This window comes from Tasmannia lanceolata, unplaced genomic scaffold, assembly GCF_043159265.1.
Source record: "Tasmannia lanceolata isolate RefF3 unplaced genomic scaffold, GAP_Taslan_0.1 ptg000090l, whole genome shotgun sequence".
NCBI lineage: Eukaryota > Viridiplantae > Streptophyta > Magnoliopsida > Canellales > Winteraceae > Tasmannia > Tasmannia lanceolata.
In genome coordinates this window covers 250,155-267,783 of record NW_027518767.1, presented here as the reverse complement: position 1 = coordinate 267,783, position 17,629 = coordinate 250,155, and the positions used below count along the sequence as shown (strand labels likewise).

At 40.5% G+C, this 17,629-nt stretch overlaps 1 protein-coding gene across 2 annotated transcripts; it reads right to left on the bottom strand.

The window, feature by feature from the left end:
- Positions 1–3,042: 3,042 nt before the first annotated feature.
- LOC143865544 (Golgi transport complex protein-like protein) lies at positions 3,043–15,765 on the bottom strand. Of its 2 annotated transcripts, XM_077375860.1 has the most exons (4): positions 14,492–15,764; positions 10,653–11,126; positions 3,341–4,435; positions 3,043–3,236 (listed from the first exon to the last, which is right to left on the bottom strand). In XM_077375860.1, the coding sequence occupies exons 1-3, from the start codon at positions 15,572–15,574 to the stop codon at positions 3,479–3,481; spliced, it is 2,514 nt and encodes an 837-aa protein (XP_077231975.1). In that variant the 5' UTR covers positions 15,575–15,764; the 3' UTR covers positions 3,043–3,236; positions 3,341–3,478. The 2 variants fall into 2 exon arrangements, with proteins under 2 accessions (XP_077231975.1, XP_077231977.1); XM_077375862.1 differs by lacking the exon at positions 10,653–11,126 and having other exon boundaries at positions 14,492–15,765.
- Positions 15,766–17,629: the final 1,864 nt, after the last annotated feature.

Below are 17,629 nucleotides of genomic sequence, written 5' to 3'. Positions count from 1 at the left end.
TAGTGTAGTTCCTCTGATTGTGGGCTATGGCTGACCGGATTAGCAGTTCCGTTGGTTGTTTTCACCCCTTTTGTTTGGCTTTTCCTGTAGATGATCCGCAAATTTGCAGTCGCAAAAGTGAGCCGTGAAATAGCTTTTTGAGAAATTGAGCTTCAAGGTAGTAAAATACCAAAAAATTACAAAAATTCAGAGCACAGGAGATGCAGATTTGCAAATGGAATCCGTCATTATGATTAGGGCCTGTTTGGATGCTGAGAAGATTTTGATTTGGATTTCTCACATTTGCAGCTCCCTTTTGTGTTATGAATTGGATCCGGATCAAATCCTTTGATTTCCAAATCAGCGACTGACGGTGAAAAAAATCAGATTTCCAAATATGCTGTGTAAATAAGGCAACCCCCAGTCCCCCACCCCACCCTATGTCCCCTTATTGCGCACTTTTCACATCAAATCACGTTATAAGGGGAGCACATGCGTAATGCCGGGGGAGTGAAAATATCATCTCCCAATAAGCAATTGGAAATCCATAGATCTAGGAGTTTCCTTCACCCTCTTTGCTCCTCAACGTCTCCACTCCAGTAGGAAATACCCCTTCCCTCTTAATCCGTCACTAATTAGCCAGGGTGATCCTTGTTTTACAGTTTGCTTTGATGGCATACTTAAAAGAAATTTTGAGTCTTCGACATCCAATAATCCTCACAATATCAAGTTTTAGAAGATTAACATTTGAAGAAAAAAATGAAATGACCTATATTTAGGTTTGACTATCATACCTGTCACGTTATTTTTTATTATTCATTTACAACCATATAAATTGCAACAACTTTCCCTGCCAAAAATAGATTATTCTAGATCTGGATTTGCTAGGGTCTATCGCGAAAGGCATCTAGCAGAACCTCTGTTGCATGACCCTTCTAAATCAGTAAAGGTTTTCTCCAATGTCAACGGTTATATCTATTTACAAACAGTATGGATTTCTTTCAACATATCATAAGATGATTAGAAGGCTGATCTCCTCCCGCTTCGAGATTTTCTGAGTTTGTCGATGAGATCCAAGATTGGATAGAAGGTCACATGGTCCATTACTGACACAGGGAGCGTGAAGCGGCAACACCGAGATAGAGACCACCACAAGCAGCAACTAAGATAATCTCGTGGGGGTATGAAAACCCATGCCACGGTTTGGAGAAAAACTCCAATATCACGTGAAAGGAGCGAAGCTCCTTCACCCACTTCAAAGAGCCAATGCTCTCTTCACAAGTGTTATCCAAAAAAAAAAAACTTTATTCAAATCTACTTTCTCTCCTCCCGACATTACGTTATATAAAGAGCCAAAACCTAAGAATAGCAACCCTAAATATTTGCCTAACAATTATTCATTACCTTCTATCTACAGCAACAAAAATAAAAGCAAGAAATATGACTAAGAAAATCCTAAAATATTATTCCCGTAATAGGCACTTATCATATCCTAAAACTACCTATAACTTAGCCAAATCAAGTCCAAATCGCGTAATCTTGAGCTCTTTAGATAGGTAATAGAAAAGCCTTTCTAAAAACACCAAAATCAAGCTAAATAGACAAGTTTTGATGCCCCAGAAAAATACTAAAAATAAAATAACGAAAATAGAAAATAAAAAAATAAAAGATCTGATTCGCGCCGCACGTTCTGCATCATTCATCCCCGCCTCAAGAAAACTCGACTTCAAGTTTAGGCCATCATCCTCCAAATTTGATTTTCGGCACCGCATCAATCTTCTATTCTTCATTCCCCCTTTATTTTATTTTTTTGATTTTTTATGATCCCTTACATGACGCTTAACCATGAAAAGGGCTCTCGAAGGCACTCTCAGATCCATGTCCGTCTTCTCATAGATGCGGGCTTTGAGTAGTGCTAACTATGTGAAAGACTTCACCCGTTGTTGGAAATCTTCGTTCTCCACGGCCAGATCAGGCAAGCCGACGTTAGGCGCATTGACTTCTTCATCCCGTCGTGCATTCGTCGGAGATCCCTTGAGCTCTGATACCAACTGACGCAGGAAGCGTGAAGCGACAACACCAAGATAGATATCAACACAAGCAGCAACTAAGATAATCTCGTGGGGGTATGAAAACCCATGCCACGATTTGGAGGAAAACTCCAATATCACGTGAAAGGAGCGAAGCTTCTTCACCCACTTGAAAGAGCCAATGCTCTCTTCACAAGTGATATCCCAAAAATAAACTTTATTCAAATCTACTTTCTCCCCTCCTAACATTACATTATATAAAAAGCCAAAACCTAAGAATAGCAACCCTAAAGATTTGCCTAACAATTATTCATTATCTTCTATCTAAAGCTGCTCCTTCACCCACCTGAAAAAGCCAATGCTCTCTTCACAAGTGATATCCCAAAAATAAACTTTATTCAAATCTACTTTCTCTCCTGATATTACATTATATAAAGAGCCAAAACCTAAGAAAAGCAATCCTAAAGATTTGCCTAACAATTATTTATTATCTTCTATCTAAAGCAACAAAAATAAAAGCAAGAAATATGACTAAGAAAATCCTAAAATAGTATTCCCGTAATAGACACTTACCATATCCTAAAACTCCCTATAACTTAGCCAAATCAAGTCCAAATCGCGTAATCTTGGGCTCTTTAGATAGGTAATAGAAAAACTTTTCTAAAAATACCAAAATCAAGCTAAATAGACAAGTTTTGATGCCCCAGAAAAATACTAAAAATAAAATAACGAAAATAGAAAATAAAAAAATAAAAAATTTGATCCGCGCCGCACGTTCTGCATCAATTACCATCACGTTAGGTCAGCAAATGGAGAAACGGATATGATGTTCGTGCAGGAGAGGGAAGAGAGGTGTTAGATTGTTTCAATTATCTCCCCACTTGATTTGTTCTTTATTTTCATCTTTTGTATTCCATGTTTTCTGTATTGTTCTCTCCCCATGATCGCCTTGGTCACTGTTTTCTTCATATTTAATATATTCCACTATTTCAAAAATAAAATTTGGAGATGACCTCCACATGAAGCCCATAACTTACAAAAATTAGACTGTTATTTGAGCAAATGAAATGGTGCAAAACAACATGAAATGAGTATAAACTTTGGGAAAGAGCAGAAGACTAAAAAAATACAACTCTTTTAAGGATTTCTGTAGATGGACTCTTTCTGTGGACGACAGGCATGTACGTATTAATCAGCATCAGCAATGGGTGGCAGTCAATGCCTGACCTGCAGCAGTAGAGAGACCAGAATCAAAGCCGAAGAACAATAATTGTAGTACCCTTAAAAAGACACCGATCAAAAGTCATGAAAATATAGGATACAAGGCATACCTTAGCAAGTTACCACTGCATATAAGTTCGTAAGGTTTGTCAGTTGTCGTTGAAACAATACCATCCAAAGAAAAATTCCTAGAACAGCATTCAGGCTCGGAAAGGCCATTTTGATCAGAAATCACTTATTTACACAAGCTATATTGATACTTGCGACTTTTGTGATGCGGGAGTGCTTTCAGCCAGTGAAGAGCCTAGCCGAAGCATAAGGGGATATACAGGGCTGAATTCCTTGTCCCCTCTGGCCCTGACCGTAACAGCGTAATCATCAAGAGTTGCTTTGATGCCTTTCCAAATCTGATCCTCCCCTTGGGAATCTAGCCACAGTGAGTATTGCAGAGGTGTAAGTTTGTTCCTTTGTATTGGTGATTGTAGCTCCTCCGGACCTCGCGAGTAAAGGTGGTGAAGTAAAACACTCAATGGCAGATCTTGAAGCAGCGGAGATCCCTCCAATTGAGATGTTTCCAAGAAAATAACAGGACGAAACGCACGGAGGGCTCGATAAGGTGCTCCTAGCTGCTCAACTGGAAACAAGTTCTGGCCCACAGCTAGCTCCAACTCAGCCATGTCCCTCGCCATCCTTAGTTTGCCCGATTCTGAAAGAGGTCTCACAAGAGCAGCATGTCTGATGAAGAAAATTAGAACCCTTGAAGCCATTCTCCTAACGAGCCCTATACATATGGTCTCTGCACTTGTGCTAACAGCAGGAGTCAGAGAGGAAGGCAGCAACCTAGATAGGAACTCACTGCGGAAGTGAACCACACACTTTTGCAATTCATCCATGTAAGCGGAGGCATTGTTGTCCATAGCTGCATCCATGCCTTGGACCCCAAAGTTGTGTTCATGAATTTGCAAGACGCAACCCTCGAGACGATCAAGCATGGCTTGGAATAGGGAAGTTACAGAGTCACATGCAACACCGTATATGGCACCTAAAGACGGAGATAAGACATCGGCAGCTACAGATGGCAATGCTGATATTGTAGATGAAACACGTGTATGGACTTCTTGCAGATGTTGACAGAGAATGAAGTTTTTGAGTTGGGGTGGAGTTGCAGGACCAGTCACTTGACGAGCGTCAGGGCCAGTTGATATCTGTCATTAGAGACCAAAAATATTCAAATTGTCATACGGAAACAGTGGTTAAGGATAGCTTTAGAAGAAGTAGGGTTTCATGCCTTTCAGATTCATGCCAACAATTAAAAGAACTGGTGTTTTACAGTGAAAGGAATTATATGATGTGTGCATGTATTTCTTCAAGAAAAAAGTATCCAATGGCAAAAGTGGGTCCACCAGTTTGGTGATCGAGGCCATTCGTCTGCTGGACCCTACAAAACCCTTTTTTTTTTACAGATAGTAGCAATCTTTATTGCAAAAAAAAAAAAAAAAAAAAAAAGAAGGGAAGAAGAGGGGTTGAGCTGATCCCTCAGCAATGCAAAGGCATAGAAACAGAAACACGGCTGCAGATCACAAAACCAGAAGTTTTATCTCCCACTTGTAAGGCCTCTCTATTAACACACTCTAGCTAAACCATCAATAATTTCGTTGGCACTCTGAAGATACATGCAAAGGAGATATTTCTATATCCACAAATGTATTTAATTTGCACACTTGAGTTTGTAAGACACCATAGGCCTGAGTACTTGCAGAAATAGAGGCTGTTTAGTTTGAAGATACAAAAGCATGAATAGGGGTTCCATGTAACCCCAGTTCTCTTTCAGCCCTGAAAAAAAGGGAATAAGTGCAACTCAAGCTCCAAGATGAAGTTGGTGCTCATTCCTACCTTTCGGGAATAAGCAGGAAAATAGGGCTCGCAAGCCAAACAACATATCACCCAAGATAAAGCCTCTATTCAGGCGATTCAAACTTTCAGTCATTTTTTTTTTTAAATGGTGAAATTTTATTAGAAAAAGAAAAGAAAGGCAGGGCCACGACCGAGACAATCATGGAAACAAAGAGAACAAGAGGAGGAGGTCACTAGAAGAACACCACAGCTCAAGATGGTAAGAAATCAAAAATCTCTATTGACGATCTAGACACTCCAGCTCGGGCTAGACGATCAGCCTCTTTATTCGCTGACCTCCTGATGTGATGAAAACGAAATGAGTGGCCCGCCAACCGACCCGAGATCTCATCAATGAACTCTGAAAATCTCAAGGGGTGGAGAGATCTCCCGTCCAACCATCTGATAAAATTGAGAGAATCTCCCTCCACAATAAGATTATCAATGTCCCTACCCACCATCAATATAATGCCTTAGGGATCACCCTTACTTCTGCCTTATTAGAATCCTTGATTCCGATCGGCCAGAAAAAGCCCACTTGGTTAGACCATGCTGATCTCTAAGAATGCCCCCAACACCAGCCGACTCAGGGTTTCCCAAGCTAGAGCCATCAAAGCTTAATTTCAACCAACCAGGATGAGGGTGGTTCCTTCTTGGGGCGACAATCCCTTCAAGGTCCTTGCTAAGGCAAATATCCTTTTAACAACATCTGGTGTCTGTGGTTGAATACAAAACGACAGAAGGATTGATTTTTTTGCACGGGAGATGACTACAGAAATGATTGGATTAGAACATTATGGTAATCCCGCTTAGGAAAAGATGCTACAAGATTTTGAGAAAAAATAAAAATAAAATTTGAAAAAAGAAATTGAAAAAAAAATGAAAAACATTTAGACGAAAAATGGCGTTGTAGAGACAAACTTAGAGATCAAGCACAAAAAATGGTTGTCTTCAACCCCGGTTTAGGGTTTTAGGAAACAAAAGAAACCCTAAATTCAAAATAAGGATATTTATGGACTTTAACCCTCGAATTTGATTGGGAAGGACAAATGACATCAAAAGCCCCTCAACAGAATTAAACCATTTGTACCATTAAAAAACAAGAAATAAACCATTTGCATTTTAGGGGTAAAAAGGGAAATACCAGAAAAATCTAAATAATTAGTTTTTTCCCAAAACTTTTGCACGATTCAGGTTGGAATGGGGTGTTCAGATCAAAATTTTTGGAACACCGGAATTCTAGTTGAAAATTTTGTTTCAGAATCCATTTCAGAATGGATAATCAGGGAAATTCTGTCAAGAAAGGAGGGAAATTTAAAACTAAGTTGTATACATACAAGCAATGCATGCATACGCTTGGAATGCCATTTAAGCAGTAACAATCACAGAATTACAAAACATGACATATAGAAAACCAACGTCAATTTAGTTTGCGAGATAATGAAGAATTGTGACTTGAAAGGATGGGAAGAATTGTGACTATATGACATTGAAGGATTAATGGGGCAGATAAGGAATTACATGGCATTGAAGGATTAATGGTCTAACACTATTAGTTTGGTCTATCACTTCTAGAAAGAGATCCATTATACAGATGATTACGAGCTACTCATCCCATGAGAAACTAGCCGTTATAAAAACAAGAGAAATGATTCTGTTTACCAGCTAAACGTGATTCCTCTGTTTTTTCCGATTTCTAAATCAGAAAAACACATAATAAACATTCTTTTGAAACATTGCCAAACACCCTTAGGTGCCAGCCGGAGTTCCTAGATAAATTCCGGGTTAGAAAAGGGGCTGGGGGAATTCGTAGTGTAGCAACCCCACTTGTAGGTGAAGTTTCGGGTTCGAGGCTATCTATTTGTGATATGTAAATATATGGAGAAGAGTTCTTTAGAATGGGAATGTAAACTTAGATGTAACCTTAAGGTTATTGAAATCAAAAGCCTCTTTTCCCTACAGGGTCTCCTTAGTAACTCTTACCTTTCTGTCCTTGAACTCAATAAAATAATTTGGATACCGGACAACCAAGGTACTTTCTCCTTTTGATCTTTTTATATAGCTTGGTTGATTTGGAAGGGAAAAAATATCTGATTCTGTCAGGCTTTAGAAGTCAATCGCACCACCACGGGTCTTTGCCTTTGATTGGATAGTTGCAGCGAAAAAGATAGCACTTGTGGAGATATCAAGAAAGTAAGATCCTATCTTGCTAGTTGGTTCATTTTATGCAAGGAGCATGATGAATCATTAGACCATCTAATGGTTCCGTCCTTTCTTGTGAGTTTTGCCACTATTAAGAGTTTTAGTGTTTGATGTTACACAAGACATTCTACATCTTAGAAGATAATAATAACTTTGTATTAGTTAAGAACAAGGTGTTTTTTTTTTTTTTGAATTAGTTAAGAACAAGGTGTATTATGATGGGGCTCATAATCATTAATAGCCATATTTTAATTATGTGTTAGTGAAGTTATATGTTAAACTGCTTGGGAGTCGTGGGATAAATTCTTGTATAATGATCATCATTAAACCCATAAATTCTCTTTTTTCACTTATCTTCTTTCTTTTCCATGTCTTTGGGTCATCACCAATTCATTTCCAAGACTTCTTCCTATTTTGTTTTTTTAACATGACATCGTATCCAGGTTCACAAGTACCTCGGTCTGATTTCCCTTGTTTCATTCTTGTAAACCCTAAATTTGGCCCATCCCATATTCTATTTTCTTTCACGGAAACAACCTCTCTGCAAAGCAGGGGTAAGGCTGCGTACATCTAGCCCTCCCCATATTCTATTTTCTTTGGATATGTCTTGTACAGAGGTTGATACCAAGACTTGGGATTTTCTTTACTTTGTGCACACATGGCAATCTGTTATCTCTTCACCATTGCTGCAGAAAATATTGGCTACATCTGGCATACTGAGTGGTATAGAGTTTTGTTTGAGTGGTTTAATTGTTCCCCATCTCAAGTACATGCATGGCAGAGTGTCTCAAGCTTTAAAGATCAATGCTTTGATCACTATCATTGAGGATGTCACTATTAAACAGTTAATAGAAACAAAAAATCTTCACTGAGTGGCATCAATGTGGAAGAATCAATTATCGTCGATATTGCATACCTCGTAAATTGCAACATTGATCCTCTCCTTTAAAGTATTTGGGTCTTCCCTTTACGGGTGGCAATCTGTCATCATGATTAGGATCTGAGGGAGGAAAGAATATAATCTAAACTTGAGGGTTGGAAACAAAAATATCCACGTCGAATAACCCTCCTCAAAGCTTCTTTATCGGAAATTCCAACATATTTCTTACTTATCTATAAAAATTGAGAAGATACGATAAAACTTTCCTTAGAATGACAATCCCACTTTCAAGTGCCCAGAATTTGCTACTATATGATTATAGGACATTATATATGTTTGGATTGTTATTACTTTTGATTAATCATCCCCCCCCCCCTCTTCCTCTCTCTTTCTCGGGGTTGGGCCTGTAGCTCAATGGTTGAAGCTTGGTTTCCAGCTTACCAAAAAAAAAAAAAAAAAAAAATCCCACCTCCCCCCGCTTGCAATCTCGATACATGGTTACCTCCTCAAAATAGATGGATCAAGCTTGATTTTGATGGCAGCAACAAACTGCTTTACAAGGAGTAGTGGGCTACCGAGTTATTGGTTGAGTGAGAGTGTTCATCGACTCGTTTGGCAGGGTGATTTTGGCATATGCGGGTCCTTCTAGAAATTGCAACACAGCAACAACAGAAGTGGTGCTTCCATCATGGAACGAGATTAAGCTAATATCTTGCTTAGTGTGGAACGGTTGCCCTAACTATCTCTGGGGCCAAGTTGTCCCGGCCTTCAAATTAAGCTCATCAAAGTGGTTGCCCTAACTGGGATCCTCCGCCGGCGGGATGGTTTAAGTTAAACTTTGACGGCAGCTCATTCGGGAACCCTGGGAAGGTTGGCATTGGGGGAATCCTTTGGAACTCTGAGGGCCATTCCATCATGACTTTCTCGGGTCCAGCGGGGATTTGTGATGCTAATAAGGCCGAGGTGAAAGCCCTCTTGGCTGGACTGCAATGGTATTCGAAGCATAATTTGGGACTATTGATGATAGAAGGCGACTCTACAAACACTTACATCAATTTCTCGATGAAATTCGGGATTTAGTGCGGGAGCTTCACCCACCCTTGAATCACCGTTGGAGAACATCAAATTTTGCTATGGATGTACTCGCTAGAGACGGGGCTAATTTACCTGAAACTCGATTCACAGCTCAAATCGACCCGGATATTGAGCCCCATTTGTGAGATCTATGTAATATTTTCTCTTTCTGGGGACATCTTGTCGCCTCTGGTTGTACTGCTTTTCACTATTAATAAATGTTAACTTTAAAAAAAAAAGTGGTTGCCCTAACTATCTCTGCCATGTTTCAAAGTAAGCTCATCATAGTGGTTGCCCTATGTATCTCTTGGGCCAAGTCTCTCCCATGTTTCAAATTTGTCTCTGCCTTTGATTTATGGAATCGTTGGAGAGAAGTGTGCTTTAGTGTGGAGTTTACGCACAAGATTATTCTTGAGTGGTCTCCCCCCGTGCCCGGTTTCTTGAAGCTTAACTTTGATGGGTCAAGCTTGGGGAACCCCGGTCCGGCCGGTATTAGAGGAGTCTTGCGGAATGAGCTTGGGGAGGTGATCTAGGCCTTCGTGGGTCCCAGAGGGGTGGCAGATGCTAGTGAGGCAGAGGTGTGCGCAATCCAACAAGGTTTAAAGTTGTTAGATAGAGATTGAATGGATAAAGTGATAGTAGAAGGGGACTCCCTTGATGTAATCCCGTGGCCCAATTGTGTGCAAAATCACCCTTGAAGCCTTGGAGCCTTTTTTATGAAATGCTAGATTGGATGGGATCGATTTCTATCATCTTCATGCATATTCGTTGATCTGCCAATAGGACGGTGGATAGGCTAGCTAGGGAAGGTGCCTCAAAAGAAGCTTTGGCGCATTTTGACTCTCTTCCTCCTTGATCTCTTTTTCTTTGTGGTTTTCTTTTCCTTTCTTTTCCGATTTGTAATTGATTTTTGGTGTATCGACCATCTCCGTCCTTTTTTGCAATAAAATCGGCTACCATTAAAAAAGAAAAGGCTAATATCTTGCTTAAATCCCGCTAATGTTTGGATCGAAGGTGACTCACTCAACATTATCAGGTGGCTCGAGGAGGAATCATCTCCACTTGGAGATTTTTAAGCTTATTTCAGTAGATGAAGGACATCGTTGCTCCTCTTGTGTGTTACTTTTCCATTTTCACTAGGAAAGAAATGGTCATGAGGATTCTCTTGATAATTTTGGTACTAGTTGTACAAATTTGTTCATTTGGCATGAGATGCCCGGTTCTGTGGCCGGCCCATGTGAACCCCCTTGGCCTTCTCGGTCTTGTTGTTCTATTTAATTTCTTTAATATATATATATATATATATATATATATATATATATATAGAGAGAGAGAGAGAGAGAGAGAGACCATGTCAACGCTAATAAAAATACCTGGTACTCAGCTCTTTCAGCCAGCAAGATCAAGACTTTGCCAATTTCACGTAAAACAAGAAGAGTCAAGTGTCCATTCAATTTAACAGCTTCGATCTCTTCTTGAATACGTAATATAATTCTTGAGATTTGCTCTTTAGAAGGAATACTTCCTCGGTTGGACATTGGAAATATATTATTAACGAGATCAGATAGGCGACTCAAGCAAAGGGCCAAGAAAGATTTCTGCAATAGATCAATGGCCCCAAGCATTTGATCTTTTCCTTCGGAACTGATAGCCGGGGGAACCCCTTTGATGTCAGTGTCACGTGAAATTCTTTCAAGAAGACTCTCTATCATTGAGAAGAGTTTAGGGTATCCCATAGTAAATATTTCTTTGACAAAACTAGATGCACTGAAAGCAGACTTCATCTGGCTTGCAAAAGACTTCACAAGTGCTTCCCAGACTCGGTCTGTTAACATTGGATCACCCTCCTACATGAGGATTAATCAGCAGAGGTTAGTAAAATCAAATAAAATTGAGATACTTGAATGGAGAATTAAAAGTTACATTGCAAACAAATGTAGTAAAAAGGACACTCATGCAAAATTGGAAATGTACATGGCATCCTCACTATAAGTCCGACAAAGCAATATACTTCAGCAAGACATTTTTTTTTTTTGAAAGGTACTGAATTTTGAATTCTCATTGAAGGCACTTAAATTTGATCCCACAAGGTAGACATTAACCGCATACAGTGAATAAATGAGAGCTAATTTGTAAGAATTATGGACTTTTAGTCTTTCTTAGAGTTACAATCCTACTGTAGTGGTAGCAAGAGTCTTCCATGAGGTCTTTAAATCTAATTCAGAAAAAGGAAACACCAAAAAAACAGAGTCAAAAGGCAAAACAGGCTGGAGACGTCTGATAGCCTATTTTAATGTCAACATTATTTATCCTATGTGATTTTTTTAATGATATTTATTCTATGTGATTTAGACACTGCCAAATTTCATAGAACAGAAAGATGAGTTTAGAAGCGTGATGAGCATGAACATACAAAGAAGATTTTGTTTATCCATCACCTATGTCACACACACACACACAAAAAAAACTGAGCAAACTTTCTTTTATAGTGGGAAAACCAGAATTTATGCAATCCTCCTGGAGGAAAAGGAAACCCTATCCATTTGGATGCCACAAACAGCAGGAATGTAAGAGAAGTTTTTTTCCCTGAAATGTCATTGAAAGATTGTTTGGCTTACAAGGAAAGTGTTTCTTTCGAAATAAGGGGAATGCCATGTTGGCTCCATGTCAGCTGATGTGTGGTGGTCGATTTTCCAGACGTTATTTTCTTCATTTTTTAAGAGGAAAAAGATGAAATATCAACCCCCCCCCCCCTTTTCTCTTCCAACAACATCCTTTTCTTTTTGTTGAAACCCCCTTCATCCCTCCTTCCCATCTTAAGACAGGGAAAAAGATCCACAACGGAAACCAGGGCAGCAGCAACACATAAATTATTTATCATATTGATTTTTTAATGATATTTATCCTGTGTGATTTAGACACTACCAGATTTTATGGAACAGAAAGATGAGTTTAGAAGCATGATGAGCAAGAATATACAAAGAAGATTTTGGCTATCCATCACCTATCTAACAAAAAAAGAAAAAGAAAACCTGAGCAACCCTTCTTCTCTAGTGGGGAAACCTGAATTTCTGCAATCCTCCCGGAGGAAAAGGAAACCGATCCGTAAAAAAAAAAATTGTAATTCTAAACAAGTTGCACTATTTCTCATCCAATAAATGCGTCAGAAGTCAAAATCCACTATGCGCAATGAAAAAAAATCCCTTCCATTTCCACCAGCAAGTTGCACACACACCACCGAGACTTGCATCTGAATTCTGAAACTACCATGGGCATGAAAATTCCAGGTACATGTATTCCCCTCTAGTTGGGTGAATATGCATGTGCTCATCTCTCTCTCTCTCTCTTGAATGGTATGTGCTCATCATATCTTTGAAGTTGAAACATAACATCCCATTTCTTAAAGTCCTTAATGATATATAAGAGGATTTTCTATAAAAAGGTTAGAAACCAAAGATGCAATTGTGTGCACTAATTCACAATCATTACACCCCTGCACCTACTTTCTTTTGTCAGTAAGCTTCATCAAGACAATACCTAGGCCACTAATTCGCAATGATTACATCCCTGTACTTTCTCTCTCTTTCTTTTGTCACTAAGCTCCAGCAAGACTATCTCAGGCCATATTCTAATAAGGTTATTCTATCCGCACATACATAAAAGAGTTGTATTTAACTTCCGTCCTATAAACGTACAAGGTAGCATTGAGCAGTAAAATTTCGGTTTTGGTTTTGGTCTCCAAGGAAATGGAAACGTTTCACTTTCGGTTGGAGATTTTGGTGGAAATCCTGTCAGATCAAGCAAACATATGGGAAGATATGCAAATGATACAATTTAAAGATGAAACTTCAGAAAATGCTAGCATAAGCACAAATCCACACTTAGATACCATCACAAAAGCAAGACAACCATCCATAATGATTTAAAAACATTGAACACCTACTGACATGCATTGTCGCGCAGGCTATGATTTAGCCGACACTTTGAATTTACTGTTGACACTCGTGTCGTGCCATGTTCGACACGACACACGTGTCCACACAAGTCGACACTCTTTTGGACACTTTTAAATGTATTGCTAAAGTGTTAGACTTAATGTTGGTGAGTGGACATGTTTTTGTAGCGTGTCTAGTGTGACTTTCTGTTTAATTATTGAATATCGTGTTTACCTCTTTCATTCTTAACTTCTCTTTTATTATAAACTCTTCTTTTAGCTATTCTTTAACTAATATTTGTTGTTATATCCCCTCCCCTAAACAAACTATTGTCCCAATACTATATTCATTGTATCATATTGGTCTTTCTTTCTTTCTTGTATGTACATGTTACTATTTCTAGATTTTTAGATGTTTCCATGTCAAACAACTCGTATCCATGTCAAAACTTAACATAGGAATCCATCATGATTATACATACTTCCTATTTTAGCCGAATCCTTGTTGCTTTTTTGCATGAAATTTATTTAAATATAATCAGTGTTTAAAACGCGGCTGAAGAAAAATCCTTGTTGAGTGGACGCGGCCAAGAACGCAATTGACGCGGCTGAGTACTCGGTTGACGCGGTCATAACTCGGGAGAGTCAAACGAGTTTTTATTAACTGTTGGGCAAAATGTGGAATGCAGCCAAGCTAAAAGGGAGTTGACTTGGGGAGTCAACGCGGACGGAGGGGAGCTTTAAAACTATGAATATAATAATCAACGCGGACGCAGGGGAGCTTTAAAACTATGAATATAATAATCAATGCGGACTCAGGGGAGTTTTAAAACTATGAATATAATTATGCAATACATACAAATATAGTAGATTTTAGTGTATGCATTTTGAACGTTTCAGTTCCGGTGAGGATGGAAGCAGAAACATTTATGTTGTTTCGTGTTGGTTTCTATAGAAATTTGAAACTAGAACAGTAAATTCTGCTCAACAGCCTGATTGTAAATGAATATTGTCTTGTCCATAAAAATGGCATCCCCTTTGTGACACGCGACATGCAGTTTCAGTCTGTCAACAGTGGTCTAAGCTTACCACCCTTCGTTATGTTTCTAGTACCATAGGATATAACAAAAGCATTACCCTTAAACAAAATGGGGTATCAACTTCTCTAATTCTAAAGTTCAGAAGATTAAACAAGTAACATCAATCCATGTTCAATATGAATAGTGTAATGCAATTTGACAGACACTAAGAAAGTGAAGTAATGTATCAATAACTAACCTGCAAGACCTCATCGAGGAATAAGACATGCGTAAATGGGTCCCTTTTCTTAGAAAGAACCCTCTGCAAGTGCCAGACAGCGACCACAATCAAATGCAACTGATCCATGCAACTGTTAATCCTCTGCCAAAGTCCTTCCTTGGCCTTGGACCCGCCGCCAATCTGAGGCGTCCCACTCCGATGAACTCCTCCAGGACCGAAATTCCCTGAAGACACTGGTATTGCCTTCATATCCAAAGCAGATCCGATACTTTTCACACCCTGATTCTTATACTTGTTAATCAATCCGTCCACGGTAGGCCGTAATTCTCCCAAATTATAAAAAACCTGCAAACCAATCCCAACCTCAGCCTGATTCAGCCCCTCCATCCCTCTCTCCAAAACCCTCATTCCGTCGGATCGCAACCGGTTCCCGATCTCGGACAGCCAGGCGATCTCCTCATCGACGACAGAAATTCCAGACAATCCATTCTCGTCGCACAGGCTCTGGATCTCGCGGTGAAATTGGGCCGCCTTGGAAAGATCCAATCTCTCCGGCTCCTTCATGAGATCGTTTAATTTCTTCGAAAGGCGAAGGATCTTGACAGTGAATTGGAGGAGATCGGCGGTCTGGTGGAGATTGGAGAGCTGGACGGTCTTGAGGCGGATCTGACGGTGGGGCTCTGCGATCTCGTGGCGGATCCGGCGGACGGAGGATTGGAGGGTGGAGATGCCAGATCGGACGGTGGAGAGGGCGGATTCAGCTTCTTTGAGGGATGATAATTGGGCGAGAAGATCGTCGTGGCGGGAGAGAACTTCGGATCGGAGTTGTTTTTCGAGGAGATGGATTCCGTCTTCGAGTTTTTCGGCGCGGGCGGCGGCAGAGCCGGAGCTTAGGGCTTGGGAGGAGAAGCGGGTGGAGTCGAAATCTGGGGAGAGAAAGGCAGAGAAGACGGGGTCGGAAGAGAAGGTATCGAGAGGAGAGGAAGAAGAGGAAGAGGAGGAAGAGATGATAGAGGGGAGATTAGATCTGTCTTTGAATGTGGAGAGTCTTTGGAGAGGAGAGGAAGGGACTGATGATCTGTGGATAGAAGGCGAAGCCATTGAAGCGGATTTTATTCTTCTGCTGCTGCTCTCTGTTTTTGGGTATTTTCACTGGTTAGTTCGTAGGTAGGAGAGTGGAGTGCTCTGTTTTAGGAATTGGGACGGCAGAAGTTGCATACAGAATCGATACAGGAAAGGAAGAAATTTTGTGATGTAAAAACCACAGGTTTCGATTTTGATATTTACGCCCATCAATCCCCTACTCGATGACTCGGTGATCACCGAGCCTCTCTTACCCTAACCGCATTCCTCTCCCTTATCCTAACCCTATTCCTTCATTCCAAAGTGCCCGAGTCAGTCCACTAGACGAGTCAACTCAATTTTGGTCCCATTGAGTTGATCTAGTGTATCTATCTATGACTGGAGAAGGGATGGTGTACTTCACGTGGGAAGGATTCAACGTTCCTGATTCCCACGTACACTGACCTGCTGTATTTTAATTTTTTAGCGGGTCCCACTAGATACTTAAGTATGCTGTTTCTTAGCTCTATTTTCGCGAGGGCATAAAGAGGGTGTCGAGAAAATCCGTCGGGCAATCCGATCTGATCGTGCACAAATTAAACGGAAAAGTAAAATAAACAAATCAAGCCACAAGATGAACACCAAGATTTTACGTGGTTCGGCCAAGTCTACTTCACAGGTGAGAAACACGATATTCTACTATGAGAAAAAACAAAATACAAGGATTACAATGGATTAATCACAATCCAAAAAAAAAAAAAACAAAAACCCGCAACCCTTTTCTTGCTTCTCAAACCCAAGATCGTACACAAGAGAAACCAGAGAAAACCCGAAAGAAAACCCAAGAGGAACCCAAGAAGAAACCCAAGAAAAAACCCTTTTCTTCCTTCTTCTTATCTCTCTTTTTCTTTTTCTCTTTCTCCCTTAGGGTAGCCATCACACACCAAGCATCTCTTGTTGTCCTCTCTTGTCATCCTTCCCCACAAGAGAAAACCCATTCTCTTTTGGTATTTAGGTTTTCCCCAAAACCTAAAAAAGTAGCTTTCCTTTTTGCCTCTTGCCTTCCCACCCAAGCAAGCTACGGTGGGTGGGAAATAAGGCAACTTTCCAACAGAGGGTTTAAAAGAAGTGAAAAAGGAGCCTTGTGAGGAGGAAAATTATGGGAAAAAATAGAGTTGTTTTGGGGGCTCTTCCAGAGGTTTTTGGGGTGAAGCAAAATAGGTTTTCTCCTTTTTTCTTGGTTGCACAACATGCAGTGTTGCATAGATCCTCTTATCCCATTTATCTTCTTCTACATTCCTGATGCTGTTGAAATCCGGCAATGTGCTAAAGAAGAGGTTTTGCCTTCTATTCCTTTGGGTAGATAGATGCCAGGATGGATAGGCGGTCATCGAGTTACCTGTGCTCACAAACAAAAGGTTAAGGACTACCCGTAGTAGGAACTCCAGGGGAACCCTTTGACTCTTAAGTCAGACAGAGGCACCATAATGAGAGGCTGACTATAAAGAGGAAAAAGTAGTGGGGTGAGAAGTGAGTGGCAATTAGGTAGGCCAAGTGGATACGCGCACTGGAGGGAAGGTTTTCCATGTTCCCTGCCACGATGTGACGATGACGTGACACCGTGATGATCACTGGTTTGGGTGCCATCACCGACGTGGTACAGAGAGCCAGAGGCAATAAGTAGGTGATGTGATGTGGCAAGTGGGAGGCGTTGTCCCCAACGGGGGCAAATAGATGCTGGGATCTCATACATTGGAGACAGGAAAGCACCTAGATCCTGTACGAGGCTGGAAAGCGCCTAGATCCTGTACAATTTGTTGTCAGATTTGGAACAATGGGACATTGCTCGATCTCCCAGGTTAATGGGAGCAAATCAACAAGCAATGACGTCATGAAGGGCACCAAGGGTTCTTTGTCCATCGGAAGGCGAACCCCATGAGGCGTCACTCGGGCAAAGGCTTTCTGTTCGGAAGGTCCCTTTTCCAGTCAGCAGCCCGACTCCGTGCTCTGTTAGATGGAGCGGTTGGCGACACTTGGCGTTGTGACTGGCCAAGTGATTTTGTCCCACCTTCACGGGGTGCTACCCTGTGTTGA

Coding starts and splice junctions, on each gene's coding strand:
- LOC143865544 (XM_077375860.1), bottom strand. CDS start 15,574: ATGGCTTCGCCTTCTATCCACAGATCATCAGTCCCTTCCTCTCCTCTC. Junction 11,127..14,491: donor TCCTCGATGAGGTCTTGCAG/GTTAGTTATTGA, acceptor ATCCTCATGTAG/GAGGGTGATCCAATGTTAAC. Junction 4,436..10,652: donor CTGAAAGAGCTGAGTACCAG/GTATTTTTATTA, acceptor CTCTAATGACAG/ATATCAACTGGCCCTGACGC.